This window comes from Emiliania huxleyi, assembly GCF_000372725.1.
Source record: "Emiliania huxleyi CCMP1516 unplaced genomic scaffold EMIHUscaffold_7, whole genome shotgun sequence".
Lineage (NCBI taxonomy): Eukaryota > Haptophyta > Isochrysidales > Noelaerhabdaceae > Emiliania > Emiliania huxleyi.
The window spans coordinates 746401-772265 of NW_005196756.1; the positions used below are offsets into that span (position 1 = coordinate 746401).

General features: G+C 65.4%; 8 protein-coding genes across 8 annotated transcripts in view; 4 read left to right on the plus strand and 4 right to left on the minus strand.

The window, feature by feature from the left end:
* EMIHUDRAFT_461763 (hypothetical protein) overlaps positions 1 to 2847 on the plus strand; it is a gene marked incomplete at both ends in the record, with an annotated part of 3603 nt that extends 756 nt beyond the window's left edge. Inside the window, 5 exons of the mRNA XM_005761872.1 lie at positions 127 to 853; positions 1247 to 1604; positions 1981 to 2128; positions 2583 to 2703; positions 2770 to 2847. Of these exons, the coding sequence (XP_005761929.1) occupies positions 127 to 853; positions 1247 to 1604; positions 1981 to 2128; positions 2583 to 2703; positions 2770 to 2846 (1431 nt within the window). The remainder of the gene's footprint in view (positions 1 to 126; positions 854 to 1246; positions 1605 to 1980; positions 2129 to 2582; positions 2704 to 2769) is intronic.
* A 926-nt stretch (positions 2848 to 3773) lies between these two features.
* On the minus strand, positions 3774 to 5329 carry EMIHUDRAFT_461764 (hypothetical protein; the record flags this gene model as incomplete). The annotated part of the gene is made up of 2 exons (XM_005761873.1): positions 3774 to 4520; positions 5043 to 5329. The coding sequence occupies 2 exons, from the start codon at positions 5327 to 5329 to the stop codon at positions 3890 to 3892; spliced, it is 918 nt and encodes a 305-aa protein (XP_005761930.1). The 3' UTR covers positions 3774 to 3889.
* A 2698-nt stretch (positions 5330 to 8027) lies between these two features.
* EMIHUDRAFT_432885 (hypothetical protein) lies at positions 8028 to 8826 on the plus strand. Its single transcript, XM_005761874.1, has one exon. It carries the CDS (start codon positions 8098 to 8100, stop codon positions 8530 to 8532), a length of 435 nt encoding a protein of 144 aa, XP_005761931.1. The 5' UTR covers positions 8028 to 8097; the 3' UTR covers positions 8533 to 8826.
* Positions 8827 to 8954: 128 nt separating this feature from the next.
* On the minus strand, positions 8955 to 10279 carry EMIHUDRAFT_432887 (hypothetical protein). The gene has a single exon (XM_005761875.1). The coding sequence runs from the start codon at positions 10272 to 10274 to the stop codon at positions 9048 to 9050; it is 1227 nt and encodes a 408-aa protein (XP_005761932.1). The 5' UTR covers positions 10275 to 10279; the 3' UTR covers positions 8955 to 9047.
* Positions 10280 to 12612: 2333 nt separating this feature from the next.
* On the minus strand, positions 12613 to 15986 carry EMIHUDRAFT_96764 (hypothetical protein; the record flags this gene model as incomplete). The annotated part of the gene is made up of 4 exons (XM_005761876.1): positions 12613 to 13061; positions 13998 to 14343; positions 14406 to 15722; positions 15942 to 15986. 4 exons carry the CDS (start codon positions 15984 to 15986, stop codon positions 12613 to 12615), a joined length of 2157 nt encoding a protein of 718 aa, XP_005761933.1.
* A 1190-nt stretch (positions 15987 to 17176) lies between these two features.
* EMIHUDRAFT_48780 (hypothetical protein) lies at positions 17177 to 17389 on the plus strand (the record flags this gene model as incomplete). The annotated part of the gene is made up of 1 exon (XM_005761877.1): positions 17177 to 17389. A coding segment is annotated over one exon (213 nt), but the record flags the coding sequence as incomplete, so codon positions are not given.
* Positions 17390 to 18522: 1133 nt separating this feature from the next.
* On the minus strand, positions 18523 to 19790 carry EMIHUDRAFT_197976 (hypothetical protein; the record flags this gene model as incomplete). The annotated part of the gene is made up of 2 exons (XM_005761878.1): positions 18523 to 18822; positions 18954 to 19790. The coding sequence occupies 2 exons, from the start codon at positions 19788 to 19790 to the stop codon at positions 18523 to 18525; spliced, it is 1137 nt and encodes a 378-aa protein (XP_005761935.1).
* Positions 19791 to 23002: 3212 nt separating this feature from the next.
* EMIHUDRAFT_308811 (hypothetical protein) lies at positions 23003 to 24270 on the plus strand (the record flags this gene model as incomplete). The annotated part of the gene is made up of 5 exons (XM_005761879.1): positions 23003 to 23154; positions 23232 to 23284; positions 23335 to 23897; positions 23981 to 24079; positions 24181 to 24270. 5 exons carry the CDS (start codon positions 23003 to 23005, stop codon positions 24268 to 24270), a joined length of 957 nt encoding a protein of 318 aa, XP_005761936.1.
* Between the last annotated feature and the right edge of the window lie 1595 nt (positions 24271 to 25865).

The following is a 25865-nucleotide window of genomic DNA, read 5'->3' on the forward strand; positions in this document are numbered from 1 at the left end:
GAACGGCTCTCGTGCATCTGCCGATCGCCGTCTCTCCCCTCTCCGCGCCCCTCCCGCATCTCCCTCCGCACTCCTCTCTCCCCCCCGAACCCCCCCTCTCTTGCCCCCTCTCCCCTCCCCTTTCAGACGGCCCGCCCCCTCCTTCACCCCGGCGGCGGCTCTCGGGCGCTGCCCGCCGACGAGGGCCCCTATCGCAGCACCGACGCCGCCCTCCGCCTCTCGCTGCTGCGCGGCGCCCTCAGCCACTTTGGAGAGCAAGCGCGCGACGAGCTTCGAGCCCGCGTCGCGGCATCGGCCGGCGCGGCGCGCCGTGGCGGTGAGCCAGGGATCGAGTTTGAGGCCGCCGCCGCATTGCGCCTCGAGCGCGGCCTCGACGCCCCGACGGCGCAGCCACCGCCGCAGCGCGTCACCCTCGCCGGCGGCGACGACGCGCCCTTCTGGCCGCTGCTCTACCTCTGCTTGCGCTGCGCCGATTACGCCGCTGCGGCGCGCGTGTCCGCCGCGGCGGCGGCCGAGGGCGCCGTTCCGCCGCGGCTCTCTGCGCTGCTCGCCGCGGCCGCGGCGGACGGCTCGGCGACGGCCGGCGCCGGTGTGTCCGGCGGCGGCATGTCGCGGCTCGTCCTCGCCGCCCAAGAAGAGTACTGGCGCGGCGCGGCGCAGATGGAGCCGCATGCGCGGCTCGTCTACGCGTCCGTCGCGGCGCCCGACGCGGCGATCTCTGCTCGTGAGATTGCGCCCGAGCGGGAGCGGACGGTCGAGGACTGGCTGTGGCACAAGCTCTCCGCGGCGCACGCCCTCCTCGCTGCCAGCCTGCCGCCTCCCGCGTCCGCGGGCGGCCACCCGCCGGCAGGCGGTGACGGCTCGCGCTCCCTAGAAGCCGCATTCTTGTACTCCACCTCGCGCTCGGGGGGGGGGGGGGGGGGGGGAGACGCATTCCGCTTCACTCGACCGTATTCCACTCTATTCACTGCCTTTCGCAGCCCGTGTAGGGAGGCGGGCGTACTCACCCCGTAGACTGCCCATATCTCCCCATATCTCCCCATATCTCCCCATATCTCCCGCCCCGAGGCTGGCGGACTCACCCCGTAGGCTGCCCATATCTCCCCATATCTCCCCATATCTCCCCATATCTCCCACCCCGAGGTTGGCGCACTCACGACGCAGGCGCACCGTTGCTACCACACCACCCACGGGACTGAACCCACACTGGGTTCGATCCTCTGGAGGTATGGTACTCACGACGTAGGCTCGCAAGACGCGCTCGGCTCGCTGCAGCGTCTGGTGTACGGATCGTACGGCGAGACCTACTTCAACGCCGGGGGCGGCTCGCCGCTGCTGTACGCGGGCGTCCTCCTCGCCACGCAGCAGTTCGAGCGGGCGGTGGCGGTGCTCGCCGCCGTGCCGCACTTGCGCCAAGAGGCGGTGCATTTCGGACTCGCGCTGCAGCACGAGGGGTTGCTCGCGGTGGCGCAGCAGAAGCTCGCCGACAGCTCCCTCCTCGTTGGGACATCACCCTCGCCCTCCCTCGCCTTGCCGCCCCTCGTCGCACAGCACGTGGGCGAATGGGCCTCCGAGGGCGTCGACGCTTCGCGCGCTGCTATTGGGTGTGTGCGCACGCCCGTCTCCTCTCCTCTCCCCTCCTCCTCTCCTCTCCCCTCCTCCTCTCCCCTCCTCCTCTCCCCTCCTCCTCTCCTCTCCTCCTCTCCCTTGCCACGCGCCCGCCCGCTACCGCTCATGCTTTCGAGACACTTCCGAGACACTTCCGAGACACCTCCCAGACACGTCCGCTGCGGCTCCTGCCCGACGCTTCCGGCCGCCTCCCGAGTCCCGCCGCCCCCTCGCCGCCTCGCCGCCATCTCGCCGCCGAGGCCGCCTCGCCGAGGGAAGGCATCGCCCCTGCCTTCCCTGCCGCTGGCGCCTGCTGCTCACCCGCGCCGAGTCCGCCGCTCACCCTTGGCGGCCGCCACCTGCGACCAACAGGTACCTGTGGCTCCTCCGTGGGCCTGCGGCGCAACGGCAGGAGCTGTGCATCCAGCTCCTCCTCGGCTGTGGCAAGCCCGAGGCGCTGCTGCCGCGCAGCGGCCTCTCGCACATCGCAGAGGCCGACTACCGAGAGCTGCTGCGCGCGGTGCCCCCGCCACTGGACGACGGCCCCCTCGCCACCTCGAATGGCTCTCACTACTTGGCTGGAGCTAGGTCTCGTCGCGGCTGGCCGGCAAAGGACGCGCTTCGCAGGCGGCTCGGCTGCTCTACGAGGCGCGCGCGAGTAGAGAGAGCTGGGGAGGGCTGAGATGCGACGAAGAATGGAGTCGTGGTCTCACCAGGCCCGCCCAACGGCTGGGCGTTTGGGTTACATGCTGGCCTCTCATCGACCCCGGCCTTCCCGCCCGCACCACGTCTCTCAGGCGCGAGAGCACCGGCAGCTGTCCGCCCTCCTCGTTGCAGAGCTTTCCGCAAACATCGCCGCGGCCGCGCGCGGCACGAACCCAGCGGCGGGGGACGCGGCGGAGCGCGCGGCGCGACTCTGCATTGGCGCTGCCGAGGAAGCGGACAGGCCGTCCCGACGCTCCTGCTGTGAACAGGCGCGGCTCTGCGCCGACGCTGCCGCCTTTGCCCGGGAGTGGCGCGAATCGCACCCGCAGGAGGCGTCGGCGCACGGGGCGCCCCTCTTCGCCCTCCTCTCAATCGCGCAGCTGCTCGAGGGTGTTTCCCTGTGGCCGGCCGTCGCCACGGTAACGAGCCGCTGCTCAGGCCTCCCGCTGGGTGTAGGCGCGGAGGCGTGGCGGGCTGCATCCAAGGGACTACCCGCCGCCGGCCCACGCGGGGCCACCGATGCGATCGCGATGCAGCCGCTCTCTGCGCTGCTCGTCCGCGTGGAGGCGCTGAGCGAGGCGGGTTTGCTGCCCGCTTCGCTCGCCGAGGTTGAAGCGGCGCAGGCCGAGTACCGCTTGCAGCCTCCCGAGGTCCGGCGTGCGTTCCCTCAGCTCGTTGAGACGTGCGTCGAGCTTCTCCATGCTCAGTACGTCGCGTTGCGCATTGCGCGGTGCGCGCCGATGCCAGCCGCCGCCGGCGCCCGCGCCGGCACGGGCTTCGCGGCGATCCGCGCGCAGGCCGAGGCGCTCGTCGCTTTTGGAGGCACCATGGACGTCTCCGCGAGCAGCGGGCAGCGGATCGCGCGCTGGCTCGCGGAGATGAGCTAGGTTGACGAACGAGCACGCGGCGGGGAGGGGGGGGGGGGGGGGGGCTTTTTCCGCGGGAAGGGGTCGGAGAGGACCACAACGCACAAGCGCGGTCGGTGGCCGCAGACGGAGCTACAGGTGTCGTACAAGAGCGTAATACTAATACAAGCAGCCATGTTTGACTTAAAAAGTAATATATCTTTACTTCCAACACCCCGCGGACGTTCCCAGGGTGCGATGGGAAGGTTCGACGCACCCGCCACCCCCGGACTGGGCAGAGAGATCCCCCAGGGCATCTGGCCTGGGCTGTCCACCCCGCCGCGCCGCCCCCACTTGCCCTGACTGCACACAGGATAGCGTGCCCCGACGAACACGGCGACACATAGCGGGGGACACTGCGCCGGGGGGTATGCCTATAACTTTGGTGCTTTGTGCCGTGTGGGTGTCGCGTTCCCCAGGTAGAGCCACGCGTAAAGCCGTACTGTGTGGCTGAAGCCCTCGTGCCGCTGGCTTGCCCCTTCCAGCGGCTGGCCCCTCGAGACTGCTGGTGTGCTTGGCGGGAGGAGGGGAGAGGGAGCCATGCCATGTTTGACTTAAGATATCCGCAAAAATTCAAGATACCAACGGCAACGCGCAACTCGAGGCGCGGGCCCGCGCGCGCTGTGGAGAAACACGACAAGCGTCAAACGCGGTGCGTCCACACCCGTCGGCTATTGCAAGAGCTCTAATCTATCAGGCATGGCAGCGCTCAAATTAGCAAAGACGGCGTGCTCGAAGGCGAACTTGTGAGTGTACCCGTAGCGCAAGTCGCGCATCGGCGGGGTAACCGTCGCCTGCACGCTCGAATCGAAGTAGTGGAAATCGCCGTCCTCGAGGGAGAAGCCGTACAAGCGCACCTTGCGACAAACACCCAGCGCGAGGCGGGTGACGTGCCAACCGGAAGAGGGGCGAGCGCGGGACGCGCGCGGCGACTCGAGACGGACGAGGTGGGCGTAGTAGGCCTCCCAAGAGGAGCGCAACCATTCGAGGTCCAGGAAGTACGCATCGAGCCCCGGGTTCCTGGCAACCACCTCGGCGTGGCCGTCGGCCCACACGAGATACTCGTCGAACCCGGAGTAGCGCTGCTGCGGCGCGTCGCGGACAGCCCACGGCTCCGCGACCATCCCATGGATGAGTTTGGTGTGCGTGCGCGGCAGAATCGAAAGGCCGCGCACGTGCGGGAAGGAATTCACAAAATCGTAAGTCGTGCGGCTGCCGACGTGCCGCTCGTAGCCGGCCGTTGGCGCGCGGTTGATGCGGAAGACGCACTCGTTGGCGTCAATGTGCTCCCCGTACTCGCGCCTATATTTGGTGGGTGGGTGGGCTCAAACGCTGGTTCCTCGGCCGCTTTCGCGCGGCGCGAGCGCCTGCGCAAGATGCCGGCGCTTGAGACGACGGCGCAGCTGTCGCAGCCGAGCGGCGGCGAGACGTCGGGTAGGGTGGCCACGAGACGAGCGAGCTCGGCAGGCGGCCTCGCGAGCGCCTTGTAGGCAAGGGGGGGAGAAGCGGCGGGGGCCTCAGCAGGGCGGCAGGGCTGTGGTGGGGCTGTGGTGGGGGTGCGTCCCGCCCTCGCATGCCTGGTGGTAGGAGGGCTCGACACAAGGTGGCGCATCCGGCGGGCTGCCGCCCGCACCCGCCTCGCCGCCCACCTCGCCGCCCGTGCCCGCCTCACCGCCCGCCTCGCCGCCGCCTCCTGCCTCGTCCGCCCATCCCACGCCGGCGGCGAGGAGTTTTGCGCGGGTCAGCAGCGGCGAGGGCGCTCCGTGCGAGGAGCAGTCGTGGCCGTGCCACCCAAACTCGCACTCGCAATGCCCGTGCACACACCTCCCCCGCCCGCTGCAGCTGCCTTGGCACTCCGCACCCGCTGCAAGCCTCCTGTCGCAGCGCAAGCCGACGTAGCGTTCGGTGGCGCTCGCGTCGCACTCACACCACTCCATCCCGTGCCAAGCGACACACGAGCCACGCCCCGAGCAGCGAGGCGCGGCTCCGTCCGGGGGACTGCAGGTGGACTCGCACAGCGGCAGGCTCAACGATGGCTGGCTCGTCGCGTCGGCGGCGGCAGAGGCGGCAGAGGCCGTGGCGCCAGAGGCGGAGGCGGCGGTGGACGGCATCCCGCCGCGTGGTGGCTCGGTCCGCCGCTCGCACGCGCCGCACGAACGAGCACAGCGCTCGCTCATGAAAGGCTCGTTCCGCGCGCACTGGCCGTAGGAAGCCCACAGGGTGCACGCTTCCTCGGCGTCGCCGCAAGAGCTTTTCGGCGCACGGGCGGCGGTGGCCCGCGCCGAGACCTCGCCAGCTGCCATACTCTCAGCAGCAGCCTGGCCAAGGCGGCACTCTGCGAGCACAGCGAGCAGCTGAGCGTGCCTTGTGCAGTACACATCGCCGCGCTCGTATGTCATTGTGTCGGGTGAGAGGCCAGCAAGCGCATAGCACCTCCATGCTGGAGGCCCGCGCTGGGCATTCGAGTCGTACCGCGCATACAGCGTGTGCGTGGCAGCGTGCGGGCAATTATCTCGGCACCACGCGTCGAGGGTCGCGACGCAGCGCGGCGGAATTTGCTGCACCGACATCGTCAAAGCGAACGCCAAGTCGGTAGCGGGTCGTGCGTTGCCAACATCTCATACCGCACCGCCGAGGTCACAAGTGCCAATGGTGAATTGGAATGGTGTTCTCGAGGTTCTCGAGGTGGATATCCTTTGGCCGCGTTGGGATGGTGTGAAAGTGAAGTCGGTACCTCGTCGTACATCTGCTTCATCATGTCATCAGGCCGGCGGAGGGGTCCTCTTGAGTGGCGCCGCCGGTGGTCCGCTTGGCCACGAGGTCCATCCAGTGGTCGGCCCCGTACTGGCCCTTTGACCTTGCGCAGCACGACCGACCGTGATCGTGTTCTTGCTTGCCCACCTTGACCCTGCTTCCCGCCGGGTCGATCTCCTTGCTGTCGAGACCGTCCTTGCGCAGGCGCCATTTCTTGCCCTTGTAACCGAGCACGCGCCAAACGACCGCTTGCCAAAGTCGCACTGCACGCTCTCCTTGGCCTCGCCGATAATGGGATATGCCCTCGAACCCGGAGAGCAGGTACACCCGGCCGGAGAGCAGGTGCACGTACACGTTCGCCGGGTCCTTGCCGTAGTCGTCCTGGTCCCACGCAAACCCCCAGGGCTAGGGCTCTCTTGCCCGCAACCCGATAACCGGTCATCTGGCCCGCTGGCGGTGCGCTTCTTAGCTCCCCGGCCCTGGATGTGAGGTTACCAAAACTGCACTCAAAAAGTGCTATAAGTGCTCTCTCTCAAAACAGACAGAGAACCTCCTGCATCGGCGCGACAATAAGATCGGGAGAGAGATTTTAGGAAACTAAGATCGGCGCGACAAATAACTTGCGCAGGCGGTTAGTGGTGCACTAACCCCGAGAAACCCTTCGGGGCACTCCTCATCGCAAACCCTGTCAGTCAGCAGTCCACCGTTGAAGAGCTACATAGAACATACAGATTACAGTCAAATACACTAAAATAAGAATTTACTGTGGCTTGGTGCCTGCGCGCGCGAGTCCCGACTCCCGTGCCCAGTGGCCAGTGCGACAAACGCCGCTTGCTCCTCGTCTCTTTCCTTCTTAATCATAGTCGCGGTTTGTTCAAAAGACCAGCCTGGCGGGGTGAACATTCTTGTAGACGGCTAGGATTGTGAGCAGCCTCAATCCTAGAAGTCGAGGATTGTGAGCATCACTCCTCGCAATCGTAGGAGCAGGCGGACATCGCTTCCAGGGAGGGGGGCGCCCTTCTACTCACACCACATGCTACGGGGGGGGTCCGACCCCCCCCAGAGGCTTCACCACATGCTAGGGGGGGGGTCCCGACCCCCCCAGCACCTTCACCACATGCTAGGGGGGGGTCATGGCCGAGGACCCCCCCAGAGACTCGTGGTCAGACCCTCTCTCCGGGCCCTTGATTTTGCACCTCATTTCGGAGCCTTTTTCGAAGAAAATCATCCTGTGGAGCTACATGAGTCTTGAGAGCCTGGTCAGATTCTCCAAGATATTGGACTTTCAGCCACGATTTCACAACTTTGGGGGCAAAATCGGCTCTTTGGCGGCTATCCTAGCCCACGAACTCTGGGGGGTGCCCACCACATGCTAGGGGGGGGGGTCCGACCCCCCCCAGAGGCTTCACCACATGCTAGGGGGGGGTCCCGGCCCCCCCAGCGCCTTCACCACATGCTAGGGGGGGGGTGGGGCGTGAGTAGAAGGGCGCCCCCCTCCCTGGAAGCGATGTCCGCCTGCTCTAGCATCTCTGTGCGATTGTGAGCGCCAACGCTCGCAATCCTACATCTTCTAGGACTAAAGAGCAGCTCCGCTCCCAACGTGACTGGGTGACGCCTACGACTACTACTAGCGCTCACTTCCGAGCAAAGTCTAAGGTTGCGAGCAGCACTGGCCACTGCTCAGATTCGTAGAAACATGTTGGTTGTGAGCAGGAGCGCTCGCAGTCCTACATCTTGTAGGACTATGTGAGCGGCTGCGCTCACAATAGTACCAAAGATCCAAGGATTGCTAGTACCATTCAAAATTCTTTTTTCCGACTGCGTACCTGTGCTAGTGCCAGCGCGCGCGTGCCCAATGTCTCCGTTACATTCTTTTTGTGTTAGTGCCAGTGCGCGCCAGTCCCGTGCCTAGTGTCGTGCGAGGGAGTTTGGTGGTAAAATTCTTTTGTAAGTGCCAGTGCGCGCCAGTCCCGTGCCTAGTGTCGTGCGAGGGAGTTTGGTGGTAAAATTCTTTTGTAAGTGCCAGTGCGCGCCAGTCCCGTGCCTAGTGTCGTGCGAGGGAGTTGCGTTGTAAATTTCTTTTGTAAAAAATGTCCGGCTCAGTTTGCCGGGACGACCGACAACCATGAACACCGACCTGACAATCGTGATCACGGGCTTGCGGAGCACGGTGGGAGCCCTCCGCGTTCTCCTCTTTGACGACGAGGCCCAGTGGCTGAAGGACGATGGCGCATGCTACCACGAGAAGCACGACATCACAGGCGCCCAAATCACGGTCGTGATCAGTGATCTGCCCACGAAGCGCGATGGTAAAGCGATCGAGTATGCTGTGTTCGCCGTGCACGACCTGAAGAACAAAGGTAAATTGGATACCAACTTCTTCGGGATGCCTCGCGACGGCATGGTCTGCAGCAATGGCGCCAAAGGTGGCCCCGGCGGCGGGCCCAAGTTCCGAGCCGCCAAGCTAGACCTGTCCAGTATCGCCGGCACGATTGACATGCCCATGTGGTACATGTTTTCACCAACGACCGCGGAGAAGTCTAGCATGACGGTCGCATGATGGCGTGTGATCAACGGCAAACATAGTACATACACGGGACAGTGTCCGACACATCGGAGCCGTACACCTTTGCCACGCGCCAGGAGAAGCACTTGTGTACTGGTGCACATCACACAGCTACGTAGCGTACACGTTACAGCAAGGGTACTGAGATGCAGTCGATCTCTGCTAGGCGTCCGCGCGGTCTGTGCAGCGTTGACCCACACGCACACCGGTTGGGTTGAGCCGATGTGAGGCAATCCATGAGCCGCCGTGTCATGCGAGCCGATGAGGCACAATGCATGAGCCGCATGACGCCGTGTTGGCGCAGGCGATAGCTCAAAAAAACAAATCGCCGGTGTGAGCGTCGATGCCCCCGCCCCCCCCCCCCCATTGGGGCCGCAGCAGCGCTGACCCGCCGCCAGTAGCAGTTCCACCCACCTCACCACGCACCCACCCACCACTACCAGCAGCAGCAGCACCACGACACCCGTGCCCGAGACCCCGCCCCGCCACACTCGCCTCGTCCTCCCGCCTCATCCTGCCTCGACGCGCAGGTGGCCTGTCGGCCACAGGTCGAGCCGCTGCAGCGTGAGGCCGCACTCCGTCGCCAAGTCGAGCCGCACCGCCGGTCGGAGCGTCACGTTCGACAGCCCGATCGGCCGGCCGAGCGGCACGCCCGGCAGCGAGCGCGCGAAGTTGACGACGTCCTCGAGAACCTCGCTGCTGTCGAAGCGGCGCCAGTGCTGCGCCTCCCCCACGTGCACGCAGATGAGCGCGCTGCCCGCCTGCCCTTCGGGCGGCTCGTCGGGCACCTTTTGCAGCCACGCCTGCCTCCTCGCCGCCTCCTCGGCAGCATACTCGGAGCTGGAGAGCTGAAGCGCCTCGCGCAGCTGCAGCGCCTCCTTGGAGCCGCGGTACGCCAGCGACTCCTGCGCCGCCTGCAGCGCCGCCTTGCCCACCCACAGCAGTGCCGTGTCCCGCCGCTGCAGCACGAGGTGGCCGTGCATCGGCTCAAACCCGACTGCGTACAGAAAGTCGACCCCGCCGGGGACCGAGCCGACGCGCTCCCGGAAGGCCTTGTTTGTGAGCGACACCTTGCGGCAGCGCTCGTCCTCCGGGTTCGCGATTGCCCGCTCGAGCGACGCAATCAGCGCGTCCACGCACCTCGCACTTCCCGCGAGCCGCGAAGCGCACGCCTGAACTCTTTGCTCCGCTGTCGACGCCTGGGGCGCCGCGAATCTCGCAATGGCGGCAGCGGCCGCAGCTGCGCCGCCGCCGCCAGACGGCCGGCTCCCGGACGTCTCGCTGCTCGCGCTGCTTGCGGTTTGCGCGGCCGCCGCCGCGGCGGCGGAGGCGGCGCATCCGCCGCGGCCGCCGCTCGCGCTGCTTGCAGTCTGCGCGCGACGCTCGGCCGCGGCCGCCGCGGCGGAGGCGGCGCGTCCACCGCGGCAAGCGGTGTTTGCGCTTGCAGCCGCAAGCTCCGCCTGTCGCGCCTCGGCGCGCCGCTTCGACTCGCCGGCAGCTTCACGGCGCGAGGCCGCGAGCGCCTCCTGCAGCGCACGGTCCCCCTCCGCGCGTTCGGTGGTCGCGGACGGCGGCGGGCGGGCTGGAGGTGCGCCGACCTGCTCCGTCGCCTGCGCATTCTCGAGAAGAAAGTTGACGGCACGCTGGACGTTGCCGGAGGACATCTGGAGCGCTACGGCCGCCTGCTCGTCGGTAAATCCCAGATCCGTGAGCGCGCTCAGCGAATGCGAGTCCATGTCTGCTATAGAAGAAGGATGCGTTGGGCCCCCGGCGTCAAGAAGGAGGACCCACGCGCCGCGGCATGTGGTATTTTTTTCTTTTTGCGACAGCCTCGGCACAACTTCTTTCGTAAAAATGTCTCCCCAAGGACCTCTGGTTTCCCCAGCTGGTTCGACGTTCGTGAACTGGTTCGGTGGACTTGCGGTTCGTTCGGTTTCGGAGTTCGCTCTGGACGCATCCCCTTGGTTCGCTGGATCGCTGCAACGGTTCGGTCGCCCTTGGGTGCCCGACCGAACCCTCGAACTAGTTCGTGAACTCGAGCCTTTTCTTCCCCCCCCCCCCCCCCCCCCCCGACCCGCTTCACACCCGCAGGCCGAGGTGCGAGGATACCAACCAGGGAAGTTCGTCTGAACTGCGAACGAACCGCGAACGAACCGCAATATTTATTTTTTGGCTCCTGCAGGCCTGTATAGTCCCTGGTTGCCTGCTAGAGGCCTAGTACGCCTGGACGCCTCGGGGAGCCCCACCCCATTCTACTCGCCAGTCAGCACGCACGGCGCCCAGGCACCACAGGGGCGGCCCTGCTCACAGCGCAGTCACAGCGCCTTCATGGAGTACATGCGCAAAAACCACGCCAAGTACGGCAGCCCCGCGAGCGCATGGGCGGCCGGCGCGAGCGGAGAACGGCGGCCGAGATCGCGCTGATTTGGCAGGAAAAGACGTGGGTCGTGGCGCTCTGGGGGGTGTCAAGTATGTTACATCATACACAGCTCTCATCTCGTTGTCGTTCAACAATGGCAGAGACGTGGGCTGACAGCGCTGCCTTCGGGGGCCCCGTGCCGGAATGAGCCGGCCACAGGCCGTGGCCCAGAGCGCTGACGCTCCGAGCCACCGGCACCGCTGCACGCACGCTAGACTGCCACAATCAGATACTCCTCCTCATCCGAGTACCCGCCCATCCTCACGCACGATTAGTGTTCACGCACGGATCACAGCTCTCATCTCGTTTTCTTTTTTCCTAAGTTCGAACGGAGTTCACGAAAACGTTCGTTCGTTTTCGCAGTTCGCGCCTTCGGCCACACAGCCGGCGCGGTCCGTTCAGTTTGAGGTTCGGGCTGGGCCCCGCCAGCTGCGTTCGTTCGAGTTCGGAGTTCACGAAATCCGCGCGAACTCGAAAGGCTGGGTTTCCCTGGAAATTTCCGGAAACGAGAAATGCTGGGGGCCCTCTCGTTTCCAGCTGGGTTGCCGGGCATGCCCGCTCGCGATCGAGGTAGGTTGCTTGCCGGAGAGAGAGAGACGGACGGGAACTCGGCACTGGGCAATGTCTACTCATTGGGTAGTTAGACGCATGCACACACACCCTCAATCCTTCTTGGGACAACAACAACAACAACAACATGCACATGCACATGCACATGCACATGTGCATGTTCTTTGTCTGTGAACCTCTCATAGACCAGCGCATAGCGCCATAGGGCGTATTTTCTTCTCATAACAAGGCTGTGAATACTCGCTGTTGCTCGAATACTCGAGTTCAGTTCGAATCCTTTTACGAAAGGTCGTAACGCTTACCAATTCTTCCTCGCTTCCCCCTCAAAGGCGCTCGTTCCTCCGTGCCGCAGGTTGGCCAACCTCTTCACTCCAGAGCACTTCGCCGCCCCGCGCGTGGCAGGTGGGACGTGGAGCCGCCCTCTGTTTCTGGCACCCGATGACGACAACCGGCTTCGCCGCCGCCAACTGTGGTGCATCTGCGGCAATCCTGATCGCACCCAAAGGTTTCTGCCTTCCGTCAAGGAGGCCTTGCCACCCGGACAGCTTAATGGCAGGGGATCTACTGACCTTCTTGATCTGCATCGAAAACAATTCCTTTCTTTTCGATGCGGACTCAACCGCCGAGGTGAATGCCACGCTGAGCTCAGGTGCCTTTGTGGACGTGCATGCAACAAACCCACAGTACCCTTCCTCTTCTCCTGCTAACTTGCTCGAATCTCTCGAGTTTGTACCCTCCGCACCATGGTCTGAATCTGTGAGGTGGGAGCCAAGTGAGTGCGGCGTAGGCGTCTGCGGTGCACTGCATTTGCTCGCCGATGTGCCGATGACGGCCATCCGACCGGCTTGCCTTGGAGCGGTGACAGCCACAGTGCGCTATCACCGCTTCACGACTATTGCACACGAGGTGATCCATGTCCGCACAAGAGGTGCCGCTATCGCGACGACAGATCGGCGGTGCAGCAATGTCGCAAAAACGGGTGCCTCGGGATCTGTGCACGTTGGATTTGCTCCGCAACTCGTGCCAGGTCCGCCCCAGCCGCCACCCTCGCAATTTCTGCCTCCATTCCCACCCCTCGACCTACCTTACCTTGGGATCTCGCCGTTGCCGCTACCACTGCCAACGTCCCTGCCAACGTCCCTGCCAACGTCCCTGCCAACGTCCATGCCAACGTCCCTGCCAACGTCCCTGCCAACGTCCCTGCCAACGTCCCTGCCAACGTCCTTGCCTCCATCCCTGTCCCCGTTGCCGCCGCCCTCGCCATCGCTACCCTCTCCGCCGCCGCCCTCGACGCCGCCGCCCTCGCCGCCGCCACCCTCGCCGCCGCCGCCGTCGCCACCGCCACCTTCGTCGCCACCGCCGATACCGTCGCCGCTGCTACTACTGAGCCAAACTGGCCCCCCACCCTCGCCGCCCTCGCCCTCGCCACCATCTCCGCCGCCGCCCTCACCGCCACCACCCTCGCCGCCGCCGCCCTCGCCCCCGCCGCCCTCGCCCCCGCCGCCCTCGCCCCCGCCGCCCACGTCGCTGCCGACTGCATTGCCGCCGACCCGGTCTCATCTTCCACAGCGGCCGCCGCCGCGACCACAGACCTCGCCGCTTAGATCCTCGCCTCCGCCGCCGCCGCCTTTGTTGCCCCCTCACCTTTGCAAGGTTGACTCACTTCTCTTCTCTGCAAGCGAATCACCTCTTGCTGGCCGCACAATCTCGCTCTCCGAAAACATTGGGCAACGCATGAAGGGCTTCACCTTCGCCGCCGAGTTGTCTGTTTCGGAGCCCGCGGCGTTGAGTGAAGAAACAACCCCGGCCAGCTTTTTGTTCTTTGCCACGGACGTCGCCACGTCGGGCGACATTGTGTTTGCGACGATTTCAAGCGCGGGGCTGAGCTTCGCTACGGTGAACACGCTAAGCCAGGCGGCATCTTCTCAGCCAATCAGGTTCACCATCGACAATACTTCCCACTTCGCAATCACTGTCAGCCCTTCCGGTGACGTTTCTTTCTACAAAGACGGTTTGACACTGCCGCGCAAGGACGCATCAGTAGTACAAGTTCACAATCTGGAGAGGGTAGTACGGATCGGGGGCGGGTCGTTTGCCGGCTCGATGAGCAACATCCGGATGTACAACTCTGAGCTCTCCGCGGAGCAGCTTCATGGGCTGACATCGGGTCTGACACAAAGCACTGGCTTGATGCCCATTTTTGACGGGGTTGTCCGAGGCTGCGAACCGCCGTTCTCTCCCTCCTCACCGTCTCCGCCACCGCCCTCGTCTCCGCCGCCCTCGCCGCCGCCGCCCTCGCCGCCGCCGCCCTCGCCGCCGCCACCCTCGCCGCCGCCACCCTCGCCACCGCAGCCGTCGTTGCCACCGCCACCGCCGCCGTCGTCGCCACCGCCCTCGCCGCCGCCGCCCTCGCCGCCACCGCCCTCGCCGCCGCCGCCCTCGCCGCCGCCGCCGTCGTTGCCACCGCCACCGCCGCCCTCGCCGCCACCGCCCTCGCCGCCGCCACCTTCGCCGCCGCCGCCCTCGCCGCCGCCGCCCTCGCCGCCGCCGCCGTCGCCGCCGCCACCCTCTCCGCCGCCGCCGCCTTCGCCACCGCCACCTTCGCCACCGCCACCTTCGCCACCGCCACCTTCGCCGCCGCCGCCCTCGCCGCCGCCGCCCTTGCCACCGCCGCCCTCGCCGCCACCGCCCTCGCCGCCGCCACCTTCGCCGCCGCCGCCCTCGCCGCCGCCGCAACCCTCTCCGCCGCCGCCACCTTCGCCACCGCCACCTTCGCCACCGCCACCTTCGCCGCCGCCGCCCTCGCCGCCGCCGCCCTTACCGCCACCACCCTCGCCGCCGCCACCCTCGCCGCCGCCGCCGCCCTCGCCGCCGCCACCCTCGCCGCGCCACCGTCGTTGCTACCGCCACCGCCGCCCTCGCCGCCACCGCCCTCGCCGCCGCCACCCTCGCCGCCCCCGCCGTCGTTGCCACCGCCACCGCCGCCGCAACCCTCGCCACCGCAACCCTCGCCGCCGCCGCCCTCGCCACCGCCACCGTCGTTGCCACCGCCACCGCCGCCCTCGCCGCCACCGCCCTCGCCGCCGCCACCTTCGCCGCCGCCGCCCTCACTGCCACCACCCTCGCCGCCGCAACCCTCTTCGCCGCCGCCACCTTCGCCGCCGCCGCCCTCGCCGCCGCAACCCTCGCCGCCGCCGCCGCCTTCGCCACCGCCACCTTCGCCACCGCCACCTTCGCCGCCGCCGCCCTCGCCGCCGCCGCCCTCACCGCCGCCGCCCTCACTGCCACCACCCTCGCCGCCGCAACCCTCTTCGCCGCCGCCGCCCTCGCCGCCGCCGCCCTCACCGCCACCACCCTCGCCGCCGCAACCCTCTCCGCCGCCGCCGCCCTCGCCGCCGCCACCTTCGCCACCGCCGCCGTCGCCGCCGCCGCCCTCGCTTCCGCCGCCCTCGCCACCGCCGCCCTCGCCGCCGCCGCCCTCGCCGCCGCCGCCCTCGCCGCCGCCGCCCTCGTCCTCGCCACCCTCTCCGCCGCCGCCCTCGCCGCCGCCACCATCACCACCGCCGCCCTCGCCGCCGCCGCCTTCGCTCTCACCGCCGCCACCCCTACCGCTGCCCTTGCCCTCGCAGCCACCCCTACCGCTGCCACCACGACCACCACCGACGCCACCCTCTTCCTCGCCCTCGCCGCCCTCTTCGCCACCGCCCTCACTCCTGACACCATCATTCTCACCACTGCCACCGTCCTCGTCACCGCCGCCGCCTCCCTTGTCGCCACCCGACGCGCAACTACCTTTGCAGACACCACCCTCGCCGCCGCTACCATCCTCGCTGCCGCTACCATCGCCATCGCCACCAGCCTTGCTGTCGCCCGTGTCGTCAATGTCATTCGTGTTCTCTGCTGCTTTCTTCTCACACCCGTTCTCGCCGCCCTCGCCGCTCCCGCTGCCTCCGCCAACCCCGCTACTTCCGCCACCGCCCCGGATGATAGTGCAGTGGCCCTCGCCGCCGCCGCCCTCGCCGCCGCCGCCCTCGCCGCCGCCACCCTCGCCACCGCTTCCACTGAGCAAAACCGACCCCTTATCGCCACCACCCTCGCCGCGACCACCTTCGCCGCCACCGCCCTCACCGCTGCCACCATCACTGCCGCCACCCTCGCCGCCGGCGCCCTCGCCGCCGCCGAAATCGCCCCCAACCTTTCAACCACGGTCCTCCCCGCCACCGCCCCAAACGCCTTCCTTGCCGCTGCCCCCGGCGGCGTCGCCGGCGCGCAGTGAGTATACTCCCAGCATTGAGGTCCTACCACCTCCGCAACAACGCCTCACGGAGCGGGGCTGCGCTTGCATGGAGCGGTGGGGCGGCCCCGACTTCCGGTTCAGCTACGGTGGCGGCGAAATCTTGATGGAGGAGGTCACCACGTACTGCACGCCAGCCTGGCAGGGCGACGAGGCGTGGTGCATGGCCAGCGGGGCGAGCTCCACCCTGGCTGGCGTTGCGACGATGCTGCAGCAAGAGGGCCTAAACTGCGACTGGTGCGTGGTCGAGGACAGCAGCTGTGAGGGCGGCTCTTGGTGGGGATTCTGTACCCAAGCCGCTGTGATCGCCCAGGCCTCACCACCGCTAACCAACCCCGAGCACACGCAGAGCTCATCGCACGAGCACACGCACCATCATGGAGAAAGTCACGATCACGACGACCTTCTCGCACCGCCGCTGTCTCTCCCGGCGGCGGCGCCGCCTCGAGCGCCCAGACGGCATGAGCCTAGGCGGCGCAGCTGACATAGACAGCTGGGGACAAAAGAAAAGAATTTTACAAGGAGCTCTCCCTTGCTCGGACACTGGGCACGTGGGAGAAAAAAGAATACATCATGTGAAAAAGCAAAAGGGCGACTTGGACAAGGGGGGCCGGGGGGGGGGGGGGATTAGACGAAATCCGAAACGTCTGCAGGGGCTCGTCGCGGGGGATGAAAGAATTCTTAAAGTACAAGCCTCTCTCTCTCACAGACAGCACAACACTGACACGACAAGCAAGGGCGTGGGACTGGCGCACACTAACTAGCACACACATCGGCACACCACCGGAGCCGCCTAAGCGACTCCGTTAGGGAGTGTGGGAACAGCCGCGCTCGCGACTTCCGTGGCGGGGGCGGGGGGCGCTTGCAGGGGATGGAGCTAAAAAGGAAATCACGGAGCTTACGGAGAAGGTTCAGTCGGTGAGCCAGTCGCCCGGGCGGCGGGTGTGCGAAAGGTCTGTGGAGAACTGATTTTTACAAAAAGAAATTTCACGCCGACGTTGCGGAGAAGGTTCCCCGAGTCGGGTGAGAGTGTGTGAGCGCTGCGCGCACCAACCGCCCCCTCACGCATCGTGGCCCGCCCGCCACGAACCACGAAACCTCTCGATAGGCCTCTGCGGCGACGGTGCACTTCTGTGTATATGCTCGCGATCCTGTTGGCGCCTGTCTTCGTCTTGCCGGCCAGGATAGCCGGCTGCGGCGCGCAGGGGAGGGCGGGCGCAGTGCGTATGGAGCAAGGGGGGCTGGGCGACCTGTTCAAGCAGGTCTCACAAAACATGAAGCAGATGACCGACCAGCGAGTCGGCCGCGCATCGCACATTATGCTCCGTCCGTCGGATGACGCGGCCGCCGATCTGCTTAGAGAGTGGAAGGCGGAGATCGGCGACGACGAGGCCAAGTTCCAGGAGCGGGCTCGCGCGTCGAGCGAGTGCAGGAGCGCGCCACGCGGCGGCGACCTCGGCTTTGTGACGCGCGGCAAGCTCTCTCCGGAGTTTGACGAGGTCATCTTCGAGGAGGAGCCGGGCTTCGTGTATGGGCCTCTGCAGACGCAATTCGGCTACCATCTGATCTACCTGCACTCCTGCCGCGAGCCCAGCGGCACCGGCACCCTCAACGCGGTCCGCTCAAGGTGGCCTTCTCCCTGAGAGGTGTGAACGCACCCCCGGCTCGCCGTTCGCGCCTCTCCTTTGCTCACGTACCGCCACTGCCTCGTCCCGACTAGTTTGCAAGCCTGGGCGTCCCGAGAAGAGCGAGAGGCGTGCCTGTTTTTAGATAGAGGAACCGCGCGGCTGAGTCCAACCATGCAGCATGCGCAGCCCACAGTTGCAGACAGAGCAGGCCCACACCGGCGGTGCGTGTCAGGGGCGGCGACGCCGCCATCTACATCATGACTAGTTTTGCAAATACGGGTGGTGTGTGGAAATGTTGAATTTTGATGTTTTTTGTCTCCGTGTTGCTCCCAGCGCCCTCGCCCGCGCTCCCTGAGGCCACCTGCGCCTCTCGCCGCCCTCTCGCCGGCACGGCCCCCCCGCGAAGATTGGCTGGCGAGATTATGTGTGGTCTGTGGATCTCTCACAACGGACAGGGTCCAGAGACCAGACAGGGATCAGGGTCTCACATGGCGCAACCCCGTCAGACGATTCCGTCGTACGCGGCGCTGGCACGATCTCTCAACCGGACGTCTAGACACGTCACACCCCCGCCCCGCGTCCGCTGCTGCGTGCCCGCGCTCGCTGACCTCTGAGCTCTGTCGCCGTCTGCGCGCGTCTGGCTCTCCCCCCGCGGCGCGCGCGCGCGCACAAACGACGCACACGCATCCCGGCGCGGCACCAGGGCGCCGGTGTCTCGCGCACGACGCGACCGCGTGCATCTGAGAGCTCACGTGACACAATGAGGATTCCACATGTCTTGATGAGCGCATGCACACAGCATCCTATTTCCTAACTTGTAGCTGCGACGCCGGAGCGCGGATCCCGGGGTCCCACGCCCCGAGATATGCACGACGAAGCACTCTCACACCACCGCACGATGACACGAGAGACGAGTGGAAAGAATACACGGGACGCTGCGCACATCCTTTCGGCCTTGCGCGCGCGCCACACTGACCAGTCATTCGGCCCGCCACAAGGCTGCGTGGCTCCGCCAACTTCCGCTAGCGCTGGGGCTCGAAATGTCGGCTACGCCAGACGGGTCGGGACGATCGTCATCGCGCGGCTCTTCCCGCGCCGACCATCAAGGGAATTGGCGGCAGCTTGGTCAGGCTTATTTTGACGGGAAGGAAGCTGTAATTGGCAGCAACCTGGATGTCGTCAGCAGCAGCGTCGTAAGTGATCCCGCCGATGACGAGCGTGCAGCCCTCTTTCTGGAGCGCATCGTGCACGCAGTCCCCGGGTTTATTCAGCCCGGTAAGCTCGACTCGAAAAATGTTGCATTCTGGTCGGGTAGGGATGTTTCTGGAAACATCCCTGCCCGACCAAGCAGCCGCCGACAGCGTAGCGTCGACCTCGTCGGCACCGATCGGCGAGCTTTTCAAGAGAAGTTTCAAAGGTGCAGCGCTTTCGCGGCAAAAGCGTTGGTCTCATTCTCCGTGTACATGAGCCTCAGGTCTTGCGACGATTTGAGCGTGCTTCGTACCGTGTCGTTCCCATACACGTATGAGGACTTGAAGGCCCCGTACAGCTTGCTGTACCACTTGTCCTCGCCCGAGTTTGCTGTCGGCAGCTGCACCAACATGCCCAGTCGCCGTAGGATGATAGAAGGCCAGTGCAGCGAATCCTCCATGCGAAGGAAGAGCACCCTGAGGCGTCCGCGCACGGCCCATAAGTCGTGCGACGAATGGTTGAACAGAGGGAGCCACTCAATGCCCTCTCCGAGCACCTGAGGCAATGTGTCGATAATGCTCCGCGACGTAGATCGCTTCTCCCTTATCCGCAACCACGCCGTGAGCTGGGCCACCGTCGAGTTGCGCCCAAAGCCGAACCGTTCTAGGTTCTGGAAGAACGCAGATATTACTCGGGCAAACGGGTCGCGCACCAATATGAGCAACCAGAGATTCTCGCCCGGCAGCCCCACCTCCACAAATCTCTGGGCCACAGCTTGAGAGTGCGTCTTGCAGGCCCGAGGGACGACTTTGTACACGGCCGAGGTGGAACTGCCTTCGCTCCAGTAGTAGTTCACGAATTCCCCGTCCGGAGTAAGACTTTCCAGGTACTCAATGCGAGGATGACTACCACGACCGACCAGTGGGCCTAACGCAATCTCGAGGGAGGAGCTTCCGGTCTTGCCAAGGGTGTAGAGCAAGAGGCGGTCCGTGGATGAGTTCCAAGCCGGGACCGGAGATCCGAAAGCTAGCGTGCTCACCAGCACCGCAGCCACCAGCGAGCCGAACGGCATTATTTGAGCGGAGCTGCGCTGGATGGAAGCACGCGCAAAGACTCGTTGTTTTGGGTCCGAAAACTCCTGCAGCGTCATCGTCGGTGCCTCTCCTAGGAGTGCGCGTGTCCGCTCCTCCCTAAGCGCCCTCTCGTCCTCCTCCTCCTCCTCCTCCTCCTCCTCCTCCTCCTCCTGTGCCGCCACGTGCAAGAATTTTACAAGAAACCTCACTCGCGCTGGGCACGGGACTGGCGCGCACTGGCACTAACAATGCGCAAAGAATTTCGAAGGCCGACACCGGCCCTGGCTCGTAGGGGTGCGGTGCGTATCTCACATTTACTTGATAAACCAGCCGATCCAACAATCCTTTCACACCGGACGGTAGAGCCGAATTTGACGGCCAGAAAGCTCACCAGCCTCGCAACACATGCCATACCCATCCCTGACAAGCGTGGTTTGACTCACAGAAGCCGCAGGCCACGTGGAGACATAGCTACGTGACCACGCAAAACACGCCCGGAGACTGCTCACATCCCGATATCCCGGGCTCCAACAATGGTCCCACTATCGGGCCTATCGCGGTCCGACGCCGATCTACTTGGCTGTCCCCAGCCCACAGGTACCGGGTGCACCCAGCCTGGCCGCAGGAGGGCGGACCCGGGCCGAACCTCCCACTCAGAGGTCCATTGAAGTCGTCCGCGGCGCCGTCCCGAAGCAGCAGCCGCGGGAGCGGGAGCGGGGAAGCTCGTACTGAGTGGTATCGCTCCGACGGCCGACGAGGCCGCTGCGGCCGCTGTGCTGCGCGCGGAGCTGGCGGAGAATCCTGCGGTCGACAGCAGCCTCTCGGAGGCGGAGCGTTTTGCGGTGCGCATGTCCGAGATTGACCACCTCGATCGCAAGCTCAAGGTGCTCTCCCTGATGGCGCTCTTCCAACAGCTAGCTCTGGCCGTCCGCGCGAACGTGGACAGCTTGCGGACCGCGGCGGAGCAGGTCCTCCAGTCACCAATGCTACGCCGGTGCCTTCAACTCTGCCTACAGGTCGGGAACGTCCTCAATGGAGGCACAGCTCGCGGCAATGCGCGCGGCTTCCGCCTCGACGTCCTCCCGTCGCTCTCTGCCGTCAAGTCCTCCGTCGATCCGCAGTATTCACTGATGAACTTCGTCGCGGAGCTCATGCAACGCAAGGCCTCGGAGGCACTGCCCGATGGCAAGGGTGGCAACGCCATTGACCTGCTATCGACGGAGCTCTCTGGGACCGCCATCTTTCACACCGACACGGGCAGTGGCGGTGCGAAGGATTGGATCAGATCGATCGATGACCAGATTGCGCACATCAAGGCCACGCTCGTCCTGGCAAAGGCCGAGCTGGCCCTGCTCCCGCCGTGCCCGGCGGCGCCAGCCTTGGCGAAGGGCTACCCTCAGTTGCGTGCCTATGACCAGAGCCGCCTCCTCCTTTCGGTAGCCACAGACGAGGTGGCCTCCGTGTGGTGGGTGCTCTTGCCCGGCTGGAGACAGGAGCCCAACTTCCACTCATGGGGCAAGAAGCAGCGCGCCCCGAGGGCGGAGCAGGTGAAGCGTGGGGTGGGAGCCGACGGACAGCCAGCCCTGGCGGCTGGCTGCCTGGTGTCAGAGGCGGCTGGGCAGGAGCACCACGTGCTCATCGCCATTCGGCGGCCTATCGCGACGTCCTTCACCGTGTACGCGGTTGTCGAGGACTCCTTTGGGTGGGAGACGGCTGAAAGTGGCCCGGCTGCGAGCGCCCCACCGAGGCTCCCCGGCGCGGGGCCGGAGCTGAGCGAGCCGTGGCGGGTGGCGGCAGAGGCGCGCATATCGGGCAGACGCGCCGCGACCGATCTCGCGAGCTCGCCCGCTCGGTCTCCTGCCGCGCCTGCTGCTGTCGAGGAAGCGTGCGCGCAGGCGAGCCCTGCGAGCGTGCGCAGCACAAACTCGACCCGCTCCTCGCAACTCAGCTGCCCCACCTCGCCGCACGTCACCGAGATGATCAGCGCGACGAGCAGCCGTCTCCCGACGCCGTGGAGTCTTGCCCTGGCGCGCTCAGCTGCGTGAGACGCTCCACGCCTGGGGCAGTTCGGCTGGGCGACGCGTCCGTCGTGCGGCGATCGGCGGCGAACGCTGGCGACGTAGTAGCGCTGCTGAGGAGACTCGATCTTCTCGGACTGCTCCGCACGCCCCTTCTGCAGCCGCTCGATAGCAAGCTGGCCGGGTCCACGGCCGCCTATTCGCTCAACATACGTGCGTGGCGGGTGCTGCGAGCGAGCGTCGGGAATCTGCCCCGCGCTTGGCGGGAAGTGGAGCGGCAGTCGGTAGAGCAGCCGCATGCGCCTGGCACAGGTATCACCAAAGGCCATATCGACGGTCCATGCGCAGCAAGACACCGACTGTGCCCAACAGGGCACACATTCGACCCTGCAAAGCTCTTGGTCCCGACATAGACGAAGGCCGACTCGCTGCGGAGGTCTCCAGAATGGGCCAGCAAGCAGCGAGCGGCCGAGCTGTTCACTCCCTCAGTGCAAGCCTCTGCGTCCCGCAGCATTGCCTTGATGAGGTCATCTGGCATCCGGTAGGTGCCGTGGAAGATTGCGCACTTGCACAGCGGCAACGCAGATGCCGTGCCGTGCACCGCCATCCTGTCTGTGAAAGGACCTCTCGAGGACAGCGTCAAGCCGGAACTTAGCGCGGCTTTCAGTCGCACGCTGCGGTGCCTTGATGGCAACAAGTTCACGCCGAAATTTTTCGTGCCGGTCCCGGTCAGCGCGAGCGTGGTACAGGTAAGTGGCGGTGATATTCGTGCAATCCCCCCCCCCTAAACACCAACACATAATCTCCCAGATTGTCTCTGCAGACGGGCGAGAGCGGCGGCGACGGCGACAAAATCCTTCCTCAAGTTTTCCGAGGGTCGCATGAGGTGTTGCTACTATTTTGCAAACAACTCTAACACTCACACGTCATTTGGGGCCTGGAGCCCTGTTCACGCGCGCGCGAGACGTGCAGACAGGGTTGCCAGGTGATGCTAAAAATACACACACTATTTTGGGACCAGATGAAGCCTAAAAATGGCTACAAATACAGCCACACCAGACTCCAGCGGCAGCTCAGGAGGCATCTCCTCGCGCGTGTGCCGCGGCGACTTACGAAGTGGCTCCTCAGCTTCCGGCATTTCCACCTCGATCTCATCGCCGCCTCGGCAGCCCTGAGGCACGCAGATGTTGGGGGGGGGGGGGGGTCCCCCCCGGGGGGAGGGGGGGGTGCGGAAACGAATCGCTCTCCCGCGCCCCAGGGCCGACTGCAGCATGACCATTTCGAGCGTGCGCGTCGCGGCGGACCGGCTCCGCGCGGTCGGTGCCCGGCCCACGCCCGTGCTCCGCTCTGACTGGGTCGATGCCACCGCTGGCTGTGCCTGCTATCTCAAGGCCGAGCACCTGCAGCGCACCGGCTCGTTCAAGTACCGCGGTGCGACTAACGCCGTCGCTGGCCTCGACGCCGCCTCCGCCGCCCTCGGCGTCGTGTGCCATTCCTCAGGCAACCACGGCGCGGCTCTCGCCGCCGCGGCCGCCGAGCGAGGCGCGAACGAGGTCGTGCCCCTGCCACGCTTCCCGGCACAGACCCAGACGTTGCGCTGCAGGCGTGCCGTGCTGCGTGGTGGTGCCGCGCACGACGCCCGGGGCCAAGATCGATAACATGCGGCGGTACGGCGCGCGCGTGGTGCTGTGCGAACCCACTCAGAGCGCAAGGAGTGAGACGGCAGCCGCAGAGGCGGCAGCGATGGGCGGCGCTGCATTTGTGCACCCATACGACGACGCGGCAGTGCTGGCGGGCCAAGGCACCATCGGGCTCGAGCTGGCGGAGGAGCTGCCACAGCTGGACGCGGTGCTGGTGCCCGTCTCAGGCGGCGGCATGGTGGGCGGCATCGCGGTTGCCCTGCACGCCCTCCGGCCGGGCGTCCGTGTCATTGCGGTCGAGCCAAAGGGGAAGGGACTCGGCCGCTGCCTCGCTCTCAGCCAGCGTGTCCTCGACCCAGAGGCGGCGAACGGCGCGCTCGACACGATCGCCGATGCCATCCGCACTAAGTGCCTCGGCCCCACGCCGTGGGCGGCCGCCTCACAGCTGCTCGACCCGGCGGTGTTGAGCGTGGATGACGATCAGATCCGCGCTGCCATGCGCATCGCGTTGCTCGAGCTCAAGCAGGTACCAAAGCTCGGCGAACCCTCGGCGAACTCGGCGAACCCTCGGCCATGCCTGGATTCGACGCGCGTCCTCGCACCGCCCAGGTCGTCGAGCCTGCGGGCGCACTGACGCTCGCCGCCCTCCTCTCGCCCGCCTTTAAGCAACTGCGGGAGGCGTGCGCTGCACATGCACGTGCACAACATGTGCATGTGCATGCACATGTGCATGCACATGCACATGCACATGCACATGTCCCGCGCGGCGGCGAGGGGCGCCTCTCCTCACATGCCGTCCTTGTGCATAGGAGCACCAGCTCCGGCACGTCGCCGCCATCGTGTGTGGCGGCAACATCGACCTGGAGACGCTGTTCCTCCACGTCCGCACGGGCCCGTGAATGAACGATTCGCATATCTAGATGACGTCCGGTTCGCCGTCTCGGTCGCTGGCAGCACACAGAGTAGAAACTGGAGTCCTTCTAATTCTTTTTTCCACGTCGCGATCGTGCAGGGGGCTGGCAGGGCGGGGACACAAACTCACTCCTGCGGTAGCGGGATCTCGATCTGTGCACTCCCTGGGACCCACTGAGTGCACAGAACGCGCGAGCGGTGCGTCCCGGCAGCCCGCGCTGGCTGCAGAGCTGCCACAAACTCGGACACGCTTTTGGGGACATTTATCATTTTCAACACAGCTGTCAAACGTTAAGAAGAGCTGAACAGTGTTTTGCTAGAGTGTTAACAGTAACAACAGAAACAACAGTGGGGCTCCCCAACAACAGTAGCTAACGTTAGGCCGGCTGAACAACAATAAGGAAGGCCTGGCAGTGACCCACGACGATCTCCACGGCGTCCAGTGCGGGTAATACCCGAAAATACCCGGGAAAACCCAGGTATTTTCGGGTTCTATCCGGGTTTCTGCTTGCTGACCGCTGAACAACAGTCACAACAGTCACAACAGTAACAAACAGTAACAGCATGGGCTGGGGTGAACACTTGAACAACGTTAAGGATTTCAGCCAACACTAGCTTAACTGTTAGGCCCAAAGTTAATATGTTAAACAGCTCGCCAACCCTTCTGCTTCTCCCACAAGACCGGCCACGGCTACGTCAAGGCGCATCGCGGTTTCTACCACGACGCGATCTTTGTCAAGCGCAACAACTTCAACCTGCTGCTCCACGAGACGTTCGGCGGCGGCTTCTCGCCCACCGCCGTTCTCAAGCTGCGCCGCCTCGCGCGCAAGGTCGCGCGGCAGCGTCGATCGCACGGCCTACTCGCCCAAGTACTCGCTCTCTTTTATGTCCCACCATGCAGAGCGCATCTCTCTCTCTGTTGTGCGAGGCGTGAACCGCGCCATTCGCTCTCACCTGGCAACCCTGTCTGCACGTCTCGCGCGCGCGTGAACAGGGCTTTCCAACAACCTTTAAGTGCCACAGGGCTCCAGGCCCCAAATGATGTGTGAGTGTTAGAGTTGTTTGGTATTGCGGACAAAAATCTCTCTCGGAAGGTCCCGTCCGAGTAAAAAGAAAGAAAATCGAGGTACCAAGGGAGGGATGGGAGGACGGCACGCCGCCACCACACAGGGATTTTAAGGAGAGGAGTGTGGTGCTAGCCATCGCTCGCCCCTTGGGCGAGGTCTGCTCCGTCCGAGGAACACAAATTCTTTTCTTCGCACGACACTAGGCACGGGACTGGCGCGCACTGGCACTAAGAGGGAGGTCCTTTGCAGAAAAAAATCGTGCTGGCTGCATTCCCCCATTTCTCTTCGATCGATCACGTTTTGCCGCTCCTGCCTGAGGAGCTCACGTTTGTTTGTATTGAGGGCCTAGTCCGTAAAGCACCGCCGCACACGGAATTCCGCACACGACGAGGACGTCGCCGATCGATCGTCACCCGCTCCGCCCGCTCCGCCGCTCCTCCCTCCATAGACCATACATCACACATCCCCCCTCCTTCAGACGCTTCAGACTGCGCGACGCCCCCCCCCCCCGCCCC